Genomic DNA, 22,217 nt, shown 5'->3' on the forward strand with positions numbered 1-22,217 from the left:
TTGTCGATGGCTTTGAACATGTTGACTAGATTATCGTCCTTGATAGTCAACACTGAAGCAAAGTTAACTTGATATGCATTGAGTGTGTATGCTCCAGCCATTTTTCTGCAAGTAGAAATAAGTTCGAAGTAGATTTTACAGCAGAATGAGAATACTAGAGAAAACAGTAGTTAGTATTCGAAAGATCTGAAAGCATAAAGGTAAAAAGATTGAGAAGAGTGGGTTAACGTCTAGAATGTACAGCCGTCAGTGAAACATAAGGACACATGTCAATATGTTTACGGTTGAATTTGAAAAGTTGAGCAGAGAGTGTCAGAAACGCCAAAATTTTAAAAAGTAAAATAAATGACGGGCTGTCCAAAGTCGTTACTAAAAAAATCAGAAGAGAGTTTGTCGTCTTATGATAATATCTACTGGAAGTTATCGAGTGCTAAAATGTTTTCAACATCTGAATAAAAATCAGTAAACACATTGTTTTATCGAAAAGACAAACATTCTTCTGCTTCTGATAAAGTACGGAAAAGAAAAAGACGGAATAAAATAATATTCTCTCTCAATTAATGCAAGTAATAAATGCAAAAGATACGATATTCGAGGGAATGATAGATGACTCTTGATATTCGTGCAAGATGTGACCAGTAGGGCGTCTCTTTAACTTCCCCAAGACTCTATAAAAATACCTGCAATCTCACAAGTTAATAAGTACTCAAATAATAGCAAAACACAAATGGATGGATGCAAGTATGCTCTCGGAGTCTTCTCCAGAGACTGATTCAGCAGCGGAAATGCAAGGACACTTTCCAGCTTCTCGTAAGATAATGTCTGAAGACATCATTTTTCAAAATATGAAGTCTTGGAAGAAATTACTTGGCCTGTAATATGAACAATCAGTTAGATTGTTCCTTTTTATTAGGGTTAAGCTGCGGAATCATACGGTTCAACAACCATGATCATGCCAAGAGAGAGGATTCCAGCATAGCTTAGTTAGGTTCCTGCTGAAGTACTTTGCAGTACTTCAAGCTGCTGATATCAACACAATGTAATAGATATAACAATGTAATGCATCTGATTTTATGAATGAAATATTCCATTTTGTCATATTTCTGTTTATCTACTGCTTTTTATTAAATGCAAATGAATAAGTAAATAAACAACAATAATAAGAAATAAACAGAAGAAATGAAGAGAAAAACTTAGTCTAGATAATTTATTGTTCAATGACTCTTGGTCTTCCTCAAATCTTATCTATAAAAGGAAATGACTTCTGCTTGTAGTATCATTTGTATTCCAATGGATTGTGAAAGCAATACTCATGTTCCTCATCCTTCATAGACACCTCAACTTCTGCAAGAATTAAAACAAGGTGCAGAAGACTTCATTTTTTACGAGGTTATGTCCATTTGGACTACTGTTCATGACCTCCAATCAATCAATACTGGAGAGTTTCCTGCTTCTGCTAAACAGAGGTCACTTACAAGAAGATTCAAAAGGTTTGCTCGAGTTGATCACATATCCGAGCTGGTCAAGGATGATGTGCTGAACCACATGCTGCTGTCAAAAGAGTGGGAGTGGCTTGACATTTTCACCAATTTTGAAAACTTACGGAATATTAGGAGTCATGATTTGAATAACTGGTTTAGAATGTGGAAAGATGCTGTAGAAAGAAATTTGAATCAAGTTGTAAGACGTCGATTCTATTCTTAATAAAATATCAGTAGTTGCCACAAATTGTCTCATTTTACTTATAAACGAATTGATATGAGTTGAATAATCGGGCAACTGATAACATCAATAAACTCAAGTTAAATCAATTAAGCCAAGAACATTGCGAAAATAAGAAAACTTATTCTCAGGCAGAGGCTTTGTGAAGATATCTGCTGCTTGTTGATCAGTAGAAACGTATTCCAGACGAATGTCCTTTTTCTGCACATGATCTCTAATGAAATGATGTCTGATATCTATGTGCTTTGTTATGGAATGAATTACTGGATTTTGCGTGATTGCTATAGCACTAGTATTATCACAGAAGATGGGTGATTCAGAAGCTTGAACCCGTAGTCTTTAAGTTGTTGTTATTTCCAAAGAATTTGAGAGCAGCAACTTCCAGCAGCAAGGTATCTGCTTCTGCAGTAGACGTAGCTATGAAAGTCTGCTTTTTACTAAACCAGGAGATCAGCCTATCACCAAGAAATTGATAAAAACCACTTGTAATTTTTCTGTCTAATTTGCAACCTGCATAATCAGCATCTGAATATCCAATAAGATTGAAAGATGAATCATTGGGATACCATAAGCCGACATTTTGAGTGCCCTTCAAATATTTCAGTATGCGCTTAGCAGCAATGTAATGTGACTGCTTAGGGTTAGATTGAAATCTTGCACAAATACAGACATCAAACATAATATCAGGTCTACTGGCAGTAAGATATAACAGTGAACCGATAAGACCACGATACTGAGTTACCTCTACTGAAATTCCACTTTCATCCTTGCCAAGTTTAGTAGATGAACTCATAGGAGTAGAAGCAGCAGAGCATGTTTCCATGCTAAACTTTTTCAGTAGTTCCTTAGTATACTTTGCTTGATTTAAGAAGATTCCAGTATCAAGTTGCTTGATCTGTAGTCCTAGGAAGAATGTTAATTCTCCCATCATGCTCATTTCAAATTGTTCCTGCATCAGTTTGGAGAACTTTGCACACAATTTGGGGTTAGTTGACCAAAGATAATGTCATCAATATAAATCTGTACTAACAGAATGTGCTTATTCTTAACTAAAGTCAACAAAGTTTTATCTACTGTGCCGATAGTAAAAGGTAAAATAATGATTAACAAGAAATTGTATAAGTGTGTCATACCAAGCTCGAGGCGCCTGTTTTAAATCATACAGAGTTTTGTGTAATTTAAATACATGATTTGGTAAGAAATGATCGATAAAACCTGGAGGTTGTTCAACGTAGACTTCTTCTTGTAATAGGCCATTTAGGAAGGCGCTTTTCACGTCCATCTGATAAACTTTGATATTTTTTAAAGCAGCAAAGGCTAAAAATATTCTGATTGTTTCAAGCCTTGCTACTGGTGCATAGGTTTCATCAAAGTCTATTTCTTCTTCTTGTCTGAAACCTTGAGCTACCAGTCTTGCTTTATTTCTGACCACAGTGCCTTCTTCATTTAGTTTGTTTCTAAATACCCACCGTGTTCCAATGACAGCTTGATGAAATGGTCTGGGTACAAGAAACCAAACTTCATTTCTTTTAAATTGATTCAGCTCTTCTTGCATAGCTTCGATCCAACTGGGATCCAGAAGAGCTTCTTCAATTTTCTTTGGTTCATCCTGAGAGATAAAGGCTGCATGCATATATTCATTAATCATTTGCCTTCTGGTTCTTAATGGAGCTGCAAGATTGTCAATAACCAAATATGGAGGATGGGATTTCCTCCAGACAAAAGGATTTAAAGAAATTTCTTCCTCGTTTGATAGATTGGAATCAGGCTCAGCTAGAGCAGTTTAACTTCTGGTTCTGGTATATCCTGTGTCTGAGCAATTGGTTCTATCAGAGGAATGTCTGGTTCTAGATTTTGAGCATCTTTAAAGCTAGGTTCTGCATCATCTTCACTATCCAATTCCAGATGAATCATGTCTAACATGTTACTTAAATTTGACATGTTAGAAATTCCAGGAGCGCTGCTATCCTCATCAAAGACAACATGAATAGATTCTTCAACATTAAGAGTTCTATTGTTGAAAATTCTAAAAGCTTTGCTTACTAGTGAATAACCAAGAAATAGTCCAGCATCTGATTTTGAATCAAATGCAGACAAATAATTTTTACCGTTATTGTAAAAAAAGCATATGCAACCAAATACATGAAAATAAGATACATTAGGCTTACTCCCTTTTCATATCTCATTTGGAGTCTGATTGAGTCTTTTGTTGATCATTGTTCTGTTCTGTGTGTAGCATGCTGTGTTGATTGCTTCTGCCCAGAAGCGCTGAGAGATGTCTGCATCTGCTAGTATTATTCTAGCAGCCTCTTTAAGAGTTCTGTTTCTCCTCTCAATTACTCCATTCTGTTGAGGCGTTCTAGCAGCTAAATATTCATGATGAATGCCCTGTTCATCCAAGTATAACTCAAGAATCTTGTTAGTAAACTCAGTTCCCCGATCACTACTGATTTTAATGACAGAAATAGATTTTTCATTTTGAATCTTTTTCAGAAGCTTGATCAGGAGACTACTGGTTTGATCTTTTCCAGCAAAAAATATTACCCAAGTAAATCTGGAAAAGCCATCAACAACAACAAGTGTATATTTCATTCCCCCTAAGCTCATGATAGGGATTGGGCCAAACAAGTCCATATGCAATAATTCCAAACACCTTGAAGTTGTTTACTACCTTTATTCTTGAAGCTAGATCTGACTTGCTTACCAAGTTGACATGCAGAACAAACATGATTCTTAATGAAGTTTATATCAGGCAAACCATCAACTATGTTCTGCTTCTTGAGATTATTGATTGACTTGAAATTCAGATGATTCAATCTCTTGTGCCATAGCCAATGTTTATCACTAAGAGAGGCAACTAAACACGTAGAAACATTGACATGATCTATATTCCATTAAACTTTGTATGTGTTGCCTTTTCTTTTTCCAGTTAATACAGTAGACTCATCAGCATTTTTAACTGTGCATGTGTGCTTCTGAAAAGCCACATAATAACCATTATCACACAGTTGACTGATGCTAATTAAATTGTAACAAAGATTTTCAACTAATAGTACATCATTGATAGTAATGTTACCATGGATAATCTTACCCTTACCCACTGTTTTACCTTCTGAGTTATCCCCAAATGTTATTTTTGGTCCAGTACAACTCATTACTTCTGATAGTAGATTTTTCTGTCCAGTCATGTGTCTGGAACATCCACTGTCCAGATACCATGTGGAGCTGCTGATTTTGGCTTTCCTCTTATGTTCCTGCAAACACAAATTTTAGTATCTGGTACCCAATCTATTTGGGTCCAATCCTTATCAGTCCTTTAAGAACCCACATTTGTACAATTCTAGCTGACCTTGTACTTCGGGTATCCAAAGCGGTGTGTGCAACAGAAGATCTGCTATTTCTAACAAAATGCATATTAGAATGTTGTTCTTTCCTTATGTTTTTGTTGTCTGGTCTGTATCTCTTCTGAACAGGTCTAGAATTATAATGCTGGTAGTTTTTAACCTTCATAGGGGGTTGTCCTCCTGAGTTGAATCCTCTGCTGGATCCAATACTCTGGTGAACTCTTCCTTTAGGTTCAACATAACCCAGACCATAATGCTTTCTTCTGTTCGTCTGATTTACAGTCCTTTCAACTCTAACAGTTGGTACTTCAGGTTCATTTCCTTTGCCTTTATCCAGCTCTGGCTTAGTACTTGTTTCAGAAGTGCTTTCATTATTGTTGAATTCAAGACCACTCCTGTCACCGGATTGCTTCTGCAATTCTTGCATCTTCTCTAAGGAAATAGAAGACTTGTTCCATGCATTTACCAAAACAGATAGCTTCTGGTTTTCAGACCTCATTGTTTGGTAGTCTGCATTCACTCTTTCATTCTCAGTTTTTAACTTACTCATCTTAACTTTTAAATCATTGCAGATGTTCTCTTGCAAGCAAGTGAACTTACTGACTTAATCTTTTAAGTCTTGATTTTCAATCTTAACTTCCTCGAATGATTGAGAAAGTCTTAAGTAATCTTCCACCATGTCATGCAGTGCTTTAATTAAATCAGTTCATGTAAATTCGTCAGAGTCAAAGTCAAGTACCTCTCCAGGTGTCGAGGTTGGTTCAATATCTGCCATGAGACATTTGATCTCTTCTGCATCACTTTCACTGGAATGACTTTCTGAGTCAGAAGACTCAGAGCTAGAGTTCGCTCATTTAGATTTGCTTTCCTCAACAATCATTGTTTGGCGGTCTCTTCTGAATTTCTTGTCATTCCTCTTGTATTACTTTTTCTTCTGGTCATTCTTCTTGGGCTTTGGACAATCAGCAATAAAGTGATCGATCTTTCCACAGTTAAAGCACGCCATGTCACCAGGTGGTGAATCCTTCGTGAAGTTCCGGTTAGGGCTTTGGTAAGCTCGGTGATTCTTCTTCATGAATCTGGAGAATTTCTTCACAAAGAGAGACATAGCATCATTGCTGATCTTTTCAGCGGTCTTTTCAGAGGTGCTCTCAATGATGGTAGCAGGTAATGCCTACAGAACAACTACAGCAATAGCAGCAGTAGAAGTAGTAGCAGCAGTAGCAGCAAGAGCCTTGGTTGGTAGATTTGTTGAGGGCTCCTCTCCGCTTCTTACTTCCAGTTCTAACTCATAGGTTTTTAAGTCAGCGAACAAGTCATGTAGCTCCAACTTGTTTAGATCTTTAGAGACTCTCATAGCCATTGTTTTAACGTCTCATTCCCTGGGTTAAGCTCTCATCACTTTGAGTGCTATTTCTCTGTTGCCATACTCTTTTCCAAGAGCTGTTAGTTCAATAACTAGACTGCTGAACCGTTCATTAAACTCATTCAGAGTTTCTCCAGCTTTCATTTTGAGATTCTCGAATTTCTGCATCGCTACAGACAGTTTATTCTCCTTCGTCTGCTCATTTTCTTCACAGATTTGGATGAGCTTCTCCCAAATCTCTTTAGCAGTAGAACACATCTTGATCTTGCTGAAGGTATTTTTGTCGAGGGTTTTGTAAAGAATGTACTTCGCAACATTATCAAGATTGGATTTCTTCTTATCTTCGCCATTCCATTCACTTCTGTACTTTTCAACCATTTGAGGCGCTCCCTCAGTAACAGCAACAACAGTGTTAGGTTTTAAGATCTTCAAAGTACCATCTATGATGACATACCACATGTCATCGTCTTGGGCTGCAAGATGAGCTTGCATCCGGATCTTCCAGTCATCAAAGTCTTCTTTTGAGAACATAGTAACCTTGCTGAAGTGTGTCATATCTATTGTAAATATAAAACAAGAGAAATCTGCTCTGATACCACTTGTTGGGGATCGAAATAGAGTTTAGAGGGGGGGGTGAATAAACTCTTTCCTTTGACGGTCTTTTTTGCAAAAGGTGCTAGAATCCTGTTAGAGATTATAGCTATTCTTGTTTGAAAGTAAATCCAGCAGATCACAATAAATAGTGCGGAAACGATCCAATGGAGCAAGGTGAAATACAATAAAACAGTAGACAATGGTTGTTTATGGAAGTTCGAAGATAAAATCTTCTACGTCTCCCCTTCTTCTGTTTCCAGAAGATATCACTAAAAACTTTGGTTTTTACAGTACAACACTTGTACACACCCACTTCAGCAGGACTTATCCTTCGCCTACTGAAACTCTTAGTTACTCAACACGATAAAATAAATACAGCAAAGTTCTGGAAAAGACTCTTTTCTTTCCAGATTACAAACCCTTCTCAAAGATATGATAACTGAATATGATTGTAGAGAGAGTAAGAAACAGTCAGCACAATATGATCTCAAAAGATCAGATAACTTAAGTGAAGCGTGTCCTGCTTTTCTATATATATTGAGCTGGAAGATAATAAGAAGTTCTGAGTGCTCAAATTGACGTTCGTATGAAAGAATGTAAACGTTGTTTCGGTATCGGTAACATATAAACGTCGTTGATCTTGTGTATATATAGAAGTCTTGAATCCAATGTCTATAAACAAAACGGCTTCTTTGACTTCTGATAAAATCAGCTTTATTACCTAAAAAGGTTCCTGCAAAAAGCTTCAGAACAATCAGTCTTGTTTTATACCATATTTGGTAAAACGTATTAAATGACTTTGTTCAGCATTAATGATGCATTTAATACTTTGTACTTGGTAAAGTAACGGTAACATTTAATACAAGATCGTTAGGTTTTGATTCAATAGAAGTTAAGTTCTGTTTCTATTTTTCTAAGCTGTTAAGTACTCGAAGAGTACTGCTTTGTTAAGGCGACACGAGAACTTCTACTTTTATACTATCTTCTGGTTTTACTAACGTGATCTACTGGTTTTGATTATCATCACCACAATTTAAATTAAGTCTATCAAATAATACTAAAGTCGTTCATCTTTTAAATTAGAATCGAGATAAAAATTCATAAAATTATAATCTTTATACAAATAATAAAATTTTTGAATGGAAATAAATCTGAACAAAGATTAAAAAATAATAACTGAAGATTAGAATTTAGAAGGTTGGATGGAACATGTCTTCTGTAATTGAATTCTATTTAGGCAGAGCAAAAGGAGGGGGAGTAAGCAAAATAGGACTGGAGATAGAATTTTCTCTTACGTAGAGGCACACCGACACACTGAAAGAATTTCCACAGAGAACCAACCCCACTTAAAGTCAAGTTCATAACTAATTTATAATTTGAGCCCTTAAATTAAGAAAAATATCCGAAGACCCCTCGGTTGGTTGGGTCGGGTCATATAAAAAATTCATCTTACAAAATTATTTCATGAAACGATCTATTAGGAGTTTTTGTGATAATATATATTAAATTATTAATAGTTTTGATTAGTCGTAATACTTATAAATCATATATTTGACTTTACCTTTGTTACAACTTGGAAATTTTCGTAGCTAATCAACGGCTCCTTTGGTCACTCGATCAACCCAACTCAAAAAACCCTTTTATATTCGGCAGATTATGGTTCGATTAATTATATAACACTATAAAAGAATTGTCTTAGATTTCTTGCTTCCAAAAGTTTTGAGTTAGTCTCTCGAACGCTACTTTATAAATGATTGACTTAAAAAGCATCAAAAGATTACGAAGATACACCGTTTTTTATGCGAGATATCATATTTGTATATATTTTCTTCATTCCCAATTTTGACTAGTTCAGCGTAGAAGTTCAGTTGGGACACCCATGACCTTCTACACAAAAATTCTCGTGACCTTTTATACAAAAACTTTTGTGAGATTTGTTCCGCGTGTCAATTTTGTGATAATAATCTCCTAACTGGTCTGACCATGAAAAATATTATTTTCTATGTCAAATATTATATTATTCATTACAAATATAGATTGAGTCAACTCGTTTTACGAAAATAAATCCGTGAGACTGTATCATAAGAGACATACTTGACCTTCTAATATAATTTCCTCTTTATTTAAATTTTCTGAGATTGATTGAATTTATTGATCGACAAATTTATTTATCACTTGATAGAGTGTATCATCATCATGATTAGAGTCTCCATTTGTGTATTCTCAACCATTTTTCATTTCCTTTGACAGGATTCCCTCAATAATTAATAATCTTTGTCAAATATGTTAAACTAATTCGACACAATGAAATCTTTAATTATTTATCAACGGTGAATTGCATGCACGATTTATGGAGTTACCTAACTTTCGAGCTGTTAGATTATAACTATCAACGTGTATTCAATTTTATATACATATGCAAATTTTAAATCTATGGAGTATATTACTTGTTCCTATCACAATATAAAATAATACCAAAATTAGCTAGATTTTAATAATTCAAAGAAAAACTATAATATAATAAAAAATGAAGCAAAATTCGAGTATTTAATTAATTCAATCAATGGTTCAGGGTAGGATTTCTTAAATCTCAACAAAAAAAGTTTAGCTGCTAGAATTCATACCAAAATGTACAATACAATAATTAAATGAATGTTTTTAAACTAAAAATATTAGTGTGGTTGAAGAACAGAAGACACGCTGCTCGAAAATGCCGGATTCTTCAAGTTTCCTCGACTCCATGTGTTTTCTCTTTGTGTGCAGCGGCTCCTCTTCTAATAAAAACTGATCTCCTTCTTCATATAAACATCTGCTAAGGTTTTATCAAGTAATCCACATCCAGAAAAATGGAAAAAAATTTGCAGAATTTTTTCCTTCTTAGGCGCGCTGGGACGGATAGAATTACCTGCCCCAACGTGCTTGTCAAATTGAAAATTTTTCTCAGGCGCGCTAGGGTGGGAAAAAATCTTTGCCCTAGCGCGTCTACCTTGCATTTTATTCCTTCAGTACGCTAGGGCGGATAGAAACCTCCACCCCAGCGCACCTGTCTCGGCTTTCCTATCCATCTTTCTTCATGTGCACGTTGGGGCAGACATTTTCATCCGCCCTAGCATGCCATTCTCGAATTAATCGATCTTTCTTGCCCATATCAACTGCAAATCAACCCAAACACATGAAAAAAATGCTTATACCTAACATATAACAAAAAATAACTAAATTTACACGAAATCTCACGACACATGCATAAATGTGACGAAATGACATAATAAAAACACGTAAAAACGACACCTATCATATATCAAATTTGATGATCTCAATCAATTTAAAATACAAACATTTTAAAAAAAATTAAACCATGTAACTGTAAAAAAAAATAGTAAAATTTTGTGCTAAAATTTTATAATATATATTACTTTACTTCGAAATATTATATGATGAAAAAGTTTATTTTAAAGAAAAATTAACATATTTTTATTTAACCTATAGTTGATTTTATTTACTCACATTGACATGATACATCACCTCATACATTTTTATTTATTTATTGAGCAATATACATTGATTTTTATTAATTAAGAATATAATGTGTACTTTCATAAATTTATTTTATTCAAATTAACATGACACAACCTTAAAATCAACATATAAACTATGCATACAATATCAATGTACTTTTTGACAATATATGCGGGGCCCTTAGAGTAGGTCCACCATCTCTCTAAACACCAAACTCGAATTACAAGAAAATTACATGAAGATTAGCTTTAAAAAAAATCTCATCTTTATTTTTGAGCACCCAATTTATACCATCAAAAGTCAAAACTAAATAATATCAATTTATTCAGAAATTAAATATGTTAAACACATTTATTTCAATTTCTATAGGTAAAAAATTACTTCACCAAGAACAAAATTCGAAATGTAATTTTTTTAAAAAATAACTCAAGTTTAATTAAAATTATAAGGAAAATGCTAATGTTTTTAAAAAATATTTATATGTAAAAGTTATCAATAACAAAATTTTAAATGTCAGCAACATGTAATTTTTTACTCTATAAAAGTTTCATATTTTTTTTAAAAAAATTAAATAAAAAATATAGAAATAATTTGTTACGAGGGTAATAATGGGTTTTCCCTTCCTCTCACCAATCAAACCAATTCCCGGCTCCACATGTTCTCTACAACGATTCCTCCGATCCCAAGTAACTATGATGCATGCGGATTGCTTAGAAGTTGGATTTCAACTAATTAATGACTAACTAAATAATTGTCCTTTCCCACACCTTAATCATTAAATAATCACAATAACAAGATCTCGTTTTTCGATTTAAATATATATATATATATATATATATATATAGTATAAAAACTTATATAATAGTTAGATATTTTATTGTATAAAAAATATTAGTCAAAGATCCAAGTGCTCGATAAGAGAACACATGAGTTTCACATATTATATTTGACAAAAACTTGTGTGAGACGGTCTCACGGGTCGTATTTTGTGATACGTGTTTCTTATTTGGGTCATCCATGAAAAATATTATTTTTTATGCTAAGAGTATTATTTTTTTTGTGAATATCAGTAGAGTTGATCCATCTCACAGATAAAGATTCGTGATGCCGTCTCACAAGAGACCTACTCATTATTTTTAGATTAAGTACTTTTTTCCTTGAGTCAATTTGGGACAGAGATCCGTATCACAAAATTCATCCGTAAAATGTCTCATATGAGTTTTTTATTATCAATTTTTGTAATAATCATTATTATCTTTATATATTTTACTCATGAGCTTTTTATTGTAAATTTTTGTAATAATCATTATTATCTTTATATTATTTAATTAATTTATTGACCACACCACATAGAACTATAATTAAGAGTCCGTAACGAACACAAACACTAGCACAAGATAAAAGTACAGATTTGACAAATTGAGTCAGATCCACATATATCACAACTCTTATCTAATTAAAACTCTTATAATATATATATATCGTATAAATATTTAAGCGTTTGTTCAAGTTTTCCTCTCTCGCGGGTTTTTTATTTTATTGAGTGAAGGTTAAGGTACGCTGGAATATCAAAATCTCTCCATAGTCACGGCTCTGCGTGATTTTTAAGATTTATATATATATATTCTCCATCTCTCTCCAGTTGTCTTGTTTCGTTATGCCATAGTGTTTTTTTTTAAAAAAAAAGATTTATTTTCTTCCTAAATTGGTTGATTATTTACTTTTTTCGATAGTTGGGGGTTTAAAGCTTTGATTGGTTATGTATAGTATATAAAGGTCAAGTCTTTGTAATTGTTTCCATCTCACTGAGAGAAGGGTTTGGGCCGTTAATTTACAGGTAAATATTGCATATTGTTTTTATTTCTTTTTTGATTTTTGATATGGGAATTTTGTCTGTATATAGCAAAGATCTGTCCTCATTCATGTATTCGAATCCGTGTTTGTGAGATTTGTTCAGGGCGAGGGAACGACTTTTGGTACGTTGGAATCGTTTTAAACGTGATGAATTGGTTTAGGATTGTGAAAGATTATTATTTGTTGGGGGGTATTCTTTTTGTTTTGTTTTAAGCTTGATTTGAATCGAGTTGCGGAAAGGATTTGATTTTCGGGTGTTTTGCTGATAGAAGAGTGATTAAATTTTGTCTTACCCCCTTGACTAAAATCCTGGATTCGCACCCGTTTGTCTGTCAGTTGAAATCTGTGCCTTGCTTGGTATGATGATGGTGCATTGATGTTAATAGGCTTTTCTGTGACTTGATCTTATTATGAGACTGGAGTTAGTTTGGCTTGATTCCAAATGCCTTCCAAGTTTTTATTTCTTTAAGCAGTTCGATGAGTGAATAAATAGATTAGTTCCCTTTTTAATGTTTTCTACTTGTATGATAAACGTGTAATGAGAATTTGAAAAATGTTGGATAGCAGCTATTTTTTCGCTGTAATTTCTGTATACGTTTTTCGAAACCATGAGTTTTCCAATATTTCATTGCTAAAAGAATGTGTTTAAATGTTCTGGGTAAATCAGGGCAATAGACTGGTTTAAATAATAGAACTCATGCTGTTTTTAGGACACTGACAGTTGGATTTGTTTGTGGTATTTGATTTGAAATTGATCTTGTTTAAAACTGAATTCAGAAACCGAAAACAGGATCATAAAAATGGCCAAGGAAGCATCAAACGGAGGAAGCCATATCACAACCAAACCACCTCCCGAGCCTTCACCTTTGAGGAGAGCAAAATTTTTTAAGGTGCGATGAAACTGATTCTACTTGACAGATCAGCTTTTTTTTAAGCTAATTTCATTTTGAAATAACGACCTTCATCTTATGGGCTTGGTCGTATTCGTAGATGATTTTAACAAAATTCAAGATAATGTAAGTATGATTTGGATCTTGGAAGTTGATCTAAGAGCATTTCAATCTTCTTGGTCTGTGTACTCTTTTTATAAAATAAAGAAAAACATAGAGCTCAAAAGTATCTGGTTCTATTCTGATATGCAAGACTCTGTTTTATTAACGACTCATTAATGACAGGCAAACATGAGAATTTTGGTTACTGGTGGAGCTGGATTCATTGGCTCTCATTTAGTTGATAAGCTGATGGAAAACGAGAAGAATGAGGTTCGAACTTTCTATTCTATAAGTTTTCTTGCACACTACCTATCTGAACGACTAAGTTTGCAAATTTGATGATATTTGTTTGCTGAATTATTTTTTGGATCTACTCAGGTGATAGTCACAGATAACTATTTTACGGGATCAAAGGAAAACTTAAGGCAATGGATTGGTCATCCTCGATTTGAGCTTATTCGACATGGTTGTTTTCCAGATATCCCAGTTATGTCCAGTATTCTTTCCAGATCCCTCCTTTTGCTAATCTTTATATTTTGCAGATGTCACCGAGCCATTATTAGTTGAAGTTGATCAGATATATCATCTTGCTTGCCCCGCCTCCCCGATTTTCTACAAATACAACCCTGTCAAGGTCAGTCACTTAAACCGTGAAATTTTTTCTCAAATACAGCATAATGTGACGTTAATAGTCTGTTTTCTTTCCATTTCCTATGCAATGACACTTGACAGACTATAAAGACTAACGTCATTGGGACACTAAACATGTTGGGACTTGCCAAGCGCGTTGGAGCTAGGTTTGGCATCTAGTTCGATTTTGTTTTATTCTCCTTTATTTCATTACTTGTGAATGTTGATTCACAAACACATTTGTTTTACTAGGATTTTACTGACGTCAACTTCAGAGGTTTACGGAGATCCACTCGAGCATCCTCAAAACGAGAGTTACTGGGGCAATGTGAACCCTATAGGTATCCCGTCAAGTAACCTACATCTTATTCATCTCAGATAGTTTGTCCTCGATATCTTGGTGTAACTGTACAATTCGAATAACACTTAAATTGTTCTCGACTAGTGATAATATCTGACGGTGATGACATGCTCGATAAAGAGCTGAGTAAAAACATGCATGTACAGTGTTTAACCACTTAAAATGGCGTTACAGGGGTCAGAAGCTGTTACGATGAAGGAAAAAGAGTAGCTGAAACTTTGATGTTTGATTATCACAGGCAACATGGAATTGGTACTCGTCCCCTTCTTTCCATCAGTTGTTGACCACTAGCCATTGAATACACTCCTAACTAACATGAAGTTATAATTTTTGTACAGAAATACGGATTGCAAGGATCTTCAACACGTATGGACCACGAATGAATATTGATGATGGCCGTGTTGTGAGTAATTTCATCGCTCAAGCTATACGGTAACTATCATCTCCCTCAAATACCCAGATCTTGATAGTCCCCCCAATGGTCCCCAAGAAATTTCTGAACAATATTTGTTTTTTGTATATGCAGTGACGAACCTTTGACAGTTCAGTTACCTGGAACACAGACTAGGAGCTTCTGTTATGTTTCTGACATGGTACGAAGAAACATCATGCTAATCATCTTTTCAAGTAATATTCATGATCATCTGTTGCGATCCTTACTCCATTTCCTTTTTGTTAAGGTTGACGGTCTAATTCGACTGATGGAAGGAGATAACACCGGGCCAATAAACATAGGCAATCCAGGTTCATATTTATAAACTCCCTTAACTAATCGACCTATAAACAAATTCAAGTTTGTATTAATCATTCACTGATGATACCACTCTCAGGCGAGTTTACGATGTTGGAGCTTGCTGAGACTGTGAAAGAGGTAACTTTCTCAAATTTTCTATGTTCTAGTCACATATTTAACCATAAACCCTATAGCTTTACTCCGTCTCACGTTTAAAGCACCACCAATACATGAATGATGTTTGGCATGATTTGCAGATGATCAATCCGGACGTGAAGATCGTGACTGTGGAGAATACTCCAGACGATCCTCGACAGAGAAAACCTGATATAACAAAAGCTAAGGAACTGTTAGGATGGGAACCGAAGATCAAGCTACGCAATGGCATTCCTTTGATGGAGGATGATTTTCGCAACAGGCTTGAAATTCCCAGGAAGAAGTGAACTCTGCAATGCAAGCTTCATGGTTGTGATTTTTCCTTTACATGACAATTATTATATGTTTTTTGAACTAGGGATCTTATAATTGGTTTACTTTGTTTTTTATACATATAAACATATCGGGGATTTTTTCCACTATGGAAAAGGGGATATATTCTTTATGCATTATTTTCAAGAATAATTATGGATTTGCAATGATGGATATAAGTCAAAATTATTTGATGCCTTGACTAGTTAAATATGTTGATCCTGATATTTTTCATTTATGTAGAGCATTTTGAGATGATTTTTTCTTCCATTTTTAAAAAAATTTAAATAAACTTTGTTATCCTATATTTCTTCGAGAAATAGATCAATTGGCCGATGAACAATATTTTATTTTCTTATGAAGGGGGGATTATTTTTATTAATAAGTACACTGTGAGATGGTATCATGGATTTATATTCGGATACGAGTCGATCCGATCCATATTTAGATTGAAAAGTAATATTTTTTCATGAATCGGTCGGCTAAGACCTCGTCCCCGATCCGTTTTCAAGTAACCCAATATCCGATAAACATCACTATATACATATAATTATAAAATTAGTCCACGCACATGATTTTTTATTTAAGAAAATTATGAAAAGAATTCGTTTCAGTAAAATTATTTTCCTTCTATAATTATTATGCTCAGTATTAATATTTTTTCAAATTCTTAGAATTATTAAATTTTTTGCTATCATTTTGTTGATAATTTTTTTCTATCATTGTCTATGCTTTTAAATTAATACAAATATTAGATTGATAAAATTTTAAGTAAAATGTTTTAAGAACAATTAATTAGATTGGAGCTTATTTGTAGATGGACATTTGAATTTTAATAAAATATTATATAATAATGATAATAACAATATTCTTAATATTTGAGATGACGAGTTTTACTTGGGTCTCGAGGCTTAATGAGATGCTAACATTAGACTATTATGTTCAGATTTAGGATCCATGGGAATATTTTTGGACTTTGTATATAAAAATAAGAGTATGTTTTATGCGAGACGGTCTCACATATCTATATTTGTGAGATTAGTCATTCAAGTCTATATTTGGAATAAAATGTAATATTTGACATAAAAAGTAATAATTTTTCACAAAATCGGTCTCACATATCTATATTCGTGAGACGGTATCACATATGTATTGATTGCAGCTTCATTTTGTTTTAAATGTTGTATTTTTGTGTTGATAATTGATTAAAATGAAAAAATCTAACTGGGTTTGATTGATGAGTCAAGGCTGTGATTGCTGGTTATTACGATAAAGATTTGATTTTTTTTTAAATTTTTTTTTGTGTCTGTTGAGCTATTTTACTAGGCATTTGTTTTTGTCTATTTGTCGTTTCACCCAATTTCCTTTCAGTGATTTATAACCATATTTAAATCTCTATTATATTAAATTATGATTGTCCAAGTGATTTCTCTGTTTGATCTGTTCTTACATTCGATAATTGAACGATGAAGTTTGCATTATTGCAACTTTGATCACATAAAACAAGATGGTTCATGCTTCTTGTTTGGTTAAATCTCACTTTCGTCCTTTATTTTTTTTTCTTATCAGTCGTATCTAACCACATGGAACTCCCCAAAAAAAAAAATATTTGAAAAACATGAATAAAAGTGATCACATGATATTCACTGCGGAAGAGAAAGTTTCTCTTTTTCTTCATTTTAATGTCAAATATGAACACTTAACGAACTTTACATCGATGCGAGGTCTGATATTTCGAGTAAAATCTTCTCCAATGCCTGAGGCTTCGAGAAAAAAGGCGAGTGATCGGAACCCTTAAGTTGGAAAGTACGTGTTGGCGGGTTAGATTGTATCATGTGTTCTTGAAGTGGGGGAGGAATGGCAAAATCTTCATCTGTTTTGATATAGAATCTGGGGATGGAACCATAGTTCGCTTTAGAAAAAGTGAGCTTCTTTGTCAATGGCCCAAAGGGTATAGTCCTCATGGATACTGATGCTAGTGCAATATCCTGTGTGAAGATAACAAGATTTAATAGCTTGAGTTTGAACTGTAAAGGTTTGATAAAATATTATAGAAATATGTAATTTGTATCGTGAATTAATTATACGAGTGTCTATTAAGCAATAATTATCTTATCAACCATACCAAACAGTGAGTTAAATCCATTATCACCTTGGTATTATCGGATAAATTGAATTAACCCGAATCTAAAGACCAAACACGACAAAGTACTAAACTTAACACAATATATAATTTTGATTGGACTCCAAAATTTTGATGAGCATGTGCAATTCACGAGTTACCATATTTGAGGGGTTTAGAATTAATTTTGAAAATAATATACATAAACATTGAGATACATACGTACCTTAGAAGGTGTCCGGTTGAACAAGAAGTCTTCTAGCAATGATTTGTCGAAATCAATGGCGGTGGGAGGCTGATTCTTCCCATTTGCATACAAAAACTTCTGAGCTCGTTGGGTTAATTCACTCAATAAGTTCTGCAAAAAAAGAAAAAAAAGAAAACCCACAATATATAAATAAATATTGTTAAAGATTAAGGAGTGTATATGTCTGGATTTGTTTCCTATGTTTCTAGAAAATAGATAAAAAGAAAATTATTGGAAACATCTCATGTGAGAATATATAGAAGAGAAAATTATAATTCGGTCATTTATATTAATTTTTTTACGATTTTAGTCTTATATATCGTCAAATGTTTATTTTGGCCAGCTCTTTTTTTTATATATATGAAAAATCAGTCTCTTTTTTTTTTTCCTGATGCCATGGCTGTGTTGTTCTGACTTGTACAACATTCACACTTCAACGAAAAAAAAGTAACTAAAATTATTCAACAACATAACAAGACCAACACCATAAAGAAATATGCACACACACAGCCAAAATTGTAATTTTCCAATTACCTGTTGAGAGAAGACATCGAGGGCACTTTGGGAGTTAGCCAACATAGTTGCGGCAACAAAAATTGCTTTAGAAACTTTGGTTGGATGCAATTCCATTGCATGAGAGATGCACGCTCCACCAATATCATGTCCCACCAATATTACCTGCAATTTTATACCAACACAATCTTAAATAATCTAGCATAACGTTAGATTTTTCAATATAATCGAAATAATACAAACCCTAAACTCAACGCCCCCGAAAATAAAACTAAAAATAACCAACGAATTTCCAAAGAAATGAGATGAGGGAAAAAAGCTAACCTGTTTGCCATCTTCGAGATCGACAAGGAAATCAACAAGTGGCTTTGAGTATTCTTCTAAAGTTGTGATTGAATTTATGTCACAAAAGTTGGCACCAGAACCAGTTAGGTCTATGGCATCAACCCCACAATTGGCTTCTTTTAAAAGTGCAATGATTTTGTACCAGCACCATGCACCGAACCCCCCTCCATGGACTAGCACAAAATGCTTCTTGCCATTCCCTTCACTTGCTAATGATTCCTATAAACATATAGGGCACACAAGTTAGTTGGGATGACTCTATCTAATACTTGTCAAATTAACAAAATTTGACGACTTATACGAGTAAAATTTAATAATTTGCATGCATCCACGATAAATAGTTCATGTTTGTCATGTTAGTATGTATATCACATCGACGCTACGAGTTGTAGTTAAAAGGAAGTAAAGAATGTGAAGAATTTAAGATATATCTAACACTGTCAAGTTGTATTTGGAAAGAAATACCATTATTCAAAAAATAACTAGTTAAATATTTAAAATCCAATGTAAAATTAATTTATTATTGTTTATTATTATGGATTTGAAATCTTTAACTTCAAATCCATCAATCAAAATCAATCAAAATGTATCTTCGGGTTTTTCAATTTCATATATATATATATATATATATATATAAAATGAAATTCAAGAAAAAAGTATTTTATTAGACAAGTTTGCAAGCACCACTTGATCATGTCTTTTGAAAATTAAATAAATAATTTTGAGTAAAAGTTTGGAAATTTCGAAGAATTCGATCGATTTAATTTAAACTAATGAAACTCTAAAATAAGCAAATTTAATAAACTTTGAAAGATATCTAACACATTTAATTCCGTTACTTTCGAAGTCAAACGCAAATACGAAAAGGCAAAAACTTGTGTGAGACGGTCTCACTGATCATATTTTGTGAGACTGATATCTTATTTAGGTCATCCATGAAAAAATATTATTTTTTATGCTAAGAGTATTATTTTTTATTGTGAATATCGGTAAGGTTGACCGTCTCACAGATAAAGATTCAGTGAGACCGATATGTGAGACCATCTTATAAGAGAAATATTCTATATGAAAAATATGCATTGTTCAACTTTTTAAGCCCCAATTATTCTATAACTAAAATTAAAAATCAATTTATATTTGGTTCTCTTATAATTTTTTACACAATGCTCGATTTACCACACAATAAAAATATTATGGTCATAATTTTTATTTGCAAAATGGTTCTAAATTTCAGTCTTAGTCATATATCTTTTAAATTTTGATAATTTTAGTTATTTTTCATTGGTACACTGACATGAACACTACACACGTCAACAACGTATCGGTATAAGTCTCACACCGAAAAAAATTACTAAAATTACAACAACAACAACAAAAAACATAGCGAACTAAATTGAAATTTGACAGTATAGATAACCAAAAGACAAAAAATGCAATTTCTTCTAAATAAGTGAAAAAAATAAGGAGCAAGTTAATTAAAATTAAAATTAAAATTAAAATTAACTTGAAATAGATTGTTCTACGAGTTGTCGATCAATGTGAACACATTCAACACGTACCTACCAAAGTTGAATATGTTCAATTAAAAGTTTTTGGGAAAACAAACACAATTTTTTTAAAAGTCAAACATATTAATTTCATTCAAAGAATTCAGAGTCTGCTTCTTTGGTACACGTTGCCTTCCTCATTAATGAATCCAGCATATTTAATTTCATTTATACGTTATATTTTTTCAACAAAGAAATTAATTAATTAATCAGCGGCCACAGAAATTTTCAGTTCATTGAAGTAATATACAAAATCAAAAATATAGAACTGTACCTTTAAAAAAAAAAAAAAAATCGTGATCAGAAAATACAACTATTGAAAGAATTTTAATAAAAAAAAGGGATTGTGATGATTCAGAAAGTATATGGTACCTGATTAATGTACAGCTGCAAAGACTGCTGCTGATGCTGATGAATCGAACTCGAAACCGAACGCGATCTCATCGACAAATTCTTCTGTTTCTTGGACGATGGTGGGTTTTTGGTAGATACGGAGCGGTTCAAATTGAGAAGAATATCGCTATTGTTCTGCAGGTGATGCTGATAAAGCATGGAGGCGATCTGGGCTTGTTGTTTGACGTAAGAATCGTCAAAAATAGGATCGGTTTTCGAGGAGGAAGACGGAGGGGAGGGATCTTTTCTCCTCGAACCTTTGAAGGAGGAAGGTGACATCCATGGCGGAAGAAGATCGAAGGATGAAGATGAAGGTTTTGGTTTTCTCTGAGGTGGTTGAGAGAAACATTTGAATGAGTTTCCCATTGCATGAAGAGTAAATGTGTGTTTTTTTGTGATAGGCTTGACGCTTGTGGGGTTTTATTGTTATCAATGTAAGGGTGTTTCTGTCATTTCACTTTCTAAGTAAAAAAATTATGAACTTTTCAATAAATCAATTATTTTCGCTTCACTTTACTTTCTCTGATTTCATCATAAATGTATCCTCACGTAAATGTTATTAAGTATTTTTATTTAAGTTATTTTGTTTATGAGTAAGTCTCTTGTGAGACGGTCTCACGAATCTTTATCTGTGAGATATGTCAACTTTACCGATATTCACAATAAAAAGTAATACTCTTAGCATAAAAAGTAATATTTTTTCATGAATGACTCAAATAAGAGATATGTCTCACAAAATACTATCCGTGAGACCGTTTCACACAAGTTTTTGTCTTTGTTTATAATCAGGAATCTTTACTCTGAACTGTTATCTTTCAATTTGTACATTTCCGGATATACATAATATTTCGCAAATCGTACGCTAAATAACTTTTAGTAGAACTTAAAAAGAGAGAACTGTTCTATAGATTGTTTCATTTTATGTGTGTCTAGGATGTAATCGAGTCGAGCCGAGCCGAACTCTTGAATGTTTGAGCTTGGTTCGTTTATAATCGAGCCGAGCTCGAGCTTATTTAACGAATATATGCATGGCTCACGAGCTTATTCAAGTCTTTATCGAGCCTAAACAAGCTTAATAAATATGAATTATACATTTAAATTTTTATTAAATTAATTAAAAATTAAATTATATATTTAAAGAAAAATATATTATTATTATTAAAATTTGTAAATTTATTATAATAATTAAATTTAATAGATTTTTCTGTATATTTCATAAATAATATGCAAAATCAATAAATCAAATATCAAAACTATTATTTTTTCATCTAAAAGATTACTCATGAATTTACCAACGAACATGTTCACGAGCTAACGAGCCGAATACTGTAAAGCTTGAGTTTGGTTTGTTTATCTTAACGAGCATCATTAAACGAGTTCAAACGAGCTTTTATCGAATCGAGCTTTCGAATAGCTCACAAACGATTTGATCCGTTTACCTCCGTCCGTATGTGTGTCAAAGTTAACTCG

The 22,217-nt window shown here is 33.2% G+C and overlaps 2 protein-coding genes across 7 annotated transcripts; one reads left to right on the top strand and one right to left on the bottom strand.

Annotated features, from left to right (window-relative positions):
- Positions 1-11,989: 11,989 nt before the first annotated feature.
- Positions 11,990-15,774, top strand: LOC142533260 (UDP-glucuronic acid decarboxylase 6). 6 transcript variants are annotated; one of them, XM_075639959.1, is made up of 13 exons: positions 11,990-12,097; positions 13,174-13,286; positions 13,572-13,658; positions 13,767-13,854; positions 13,931-14,022; positions 14,121-14,185; positions 14,271-14,359; positions 14,554-14,631; positions 14,718-14,811; positions 14,906-14,972; positions 15,060-15,123; positions 15,210-15,250; positions 15,370-15,774. In XM_075639959.1, exons 2-13 carry the CDS (start codon positions 13,197-13,199, stop codon positions 15,553-15,555), a joined length of 1,041 nt encoding a protein of 346 aa, XP_075496074.1. In that variant the 5' UTR covers positions 11,990-12,097; positions 13,174-13,196; the 3' UTR covers positions 15,556-15,774. The 6 variants fall into 6 exon arrangements, with proteins under 6 accessions (XP_075496074.1, XP_075496078.1, XP_075496077.1 ...); XM_075639963.1 differs by having other exon boundaries at positions 12,056-12,097; positions 13,187-13,286; XM_075639962.1 differs by lacking the exon at positions 11,990-12,097 and adding an exon at positions 12,160-12,379 and having other exon boundaries at positions 13,187-13,286.
- Positions 15,775-17,188: 1,414 nt separating this feature from the next.
- On the bottom strand, positions 17,189-21,135 carry LOC142533748 (putative methylesterase 11, chloroplastic). The gene is made up of 5 exons (XM_075640625.1): positions 20,727-21,135; positions 18,787-19,026; positions 18,484-18,627; positions 17,929-18,060; positions 17,189-17,568 (listed from the first exon to the last, which is right to left on the bottom strand). The coding sequence occupies exons 1-5, from the start codon at positions 21,111-21,113 to the stop codon at positions 17,290-17,292; spliced, it is 1,182 nt and encodes a 393-aa protein (XP_075496740.1). The 5' UTR covers positions 21,114-21,135; the 3' UTR covers positions 17,189-17,289.
- Positions 21,136-22,217: the final 1,082 nt, after the last annotated feature.

Source organism: Primulina tabacum, chromosome 18 (genome assembly GCF_025594145.1).
Source record: "Primulina tabacum isolate GXHZ01 chromosome 18, ASM2559414v2, whole genome shotgun sequence".
NCBI lineage: Eukaryota > Viridiplantae > Streptophyta > Magnoliopsida > Lamiales > Gesneriaceae > Primulina > Primulina tabacum.

Coding starts and splice junctions, on each gene's coding strand:
- LOC142533748 (XM_075640625.1), bottom strand. CDS start 21,113: ATGGGAAACTCATTCAAATGTTTCTCTCAACCACCTCAGAGAAAACCA. Junction 19,027..20,726: donor TGCAGCTGTACATTAATCAG/GTACCATATACT, acceptor ATATGTTTATAG/GAATCATTAGCAAGTGAAGG. Junction 18,061..18,483: donor TCGATGTCTTCTCTCAACAG/GTAATTGGAAAA, acceptor CTTTTTTTGCAG/AACTTATTGAGTGAATTAAC.
- LOC142533260 (XM_075639959.1), top strand. CDS start 13,197: ATGGCCAAGGAAGCATCAAACGGAGGAAGCCATATCACAACCAAACCA. Junction 14,023..14,120: donor ACAAATACAACCCTGTCAAG/GTCAGTCACTTA, acceptor GACACTTGACAG/ACTATAAAGACTAACGTCAT. Junction 14,812..14,905: donor TTCATCGCTCAAGCTATACG/GTAACTATCATC, acceptor TTGTATATGCAG/TGACGAACCTTTGACAGTTC.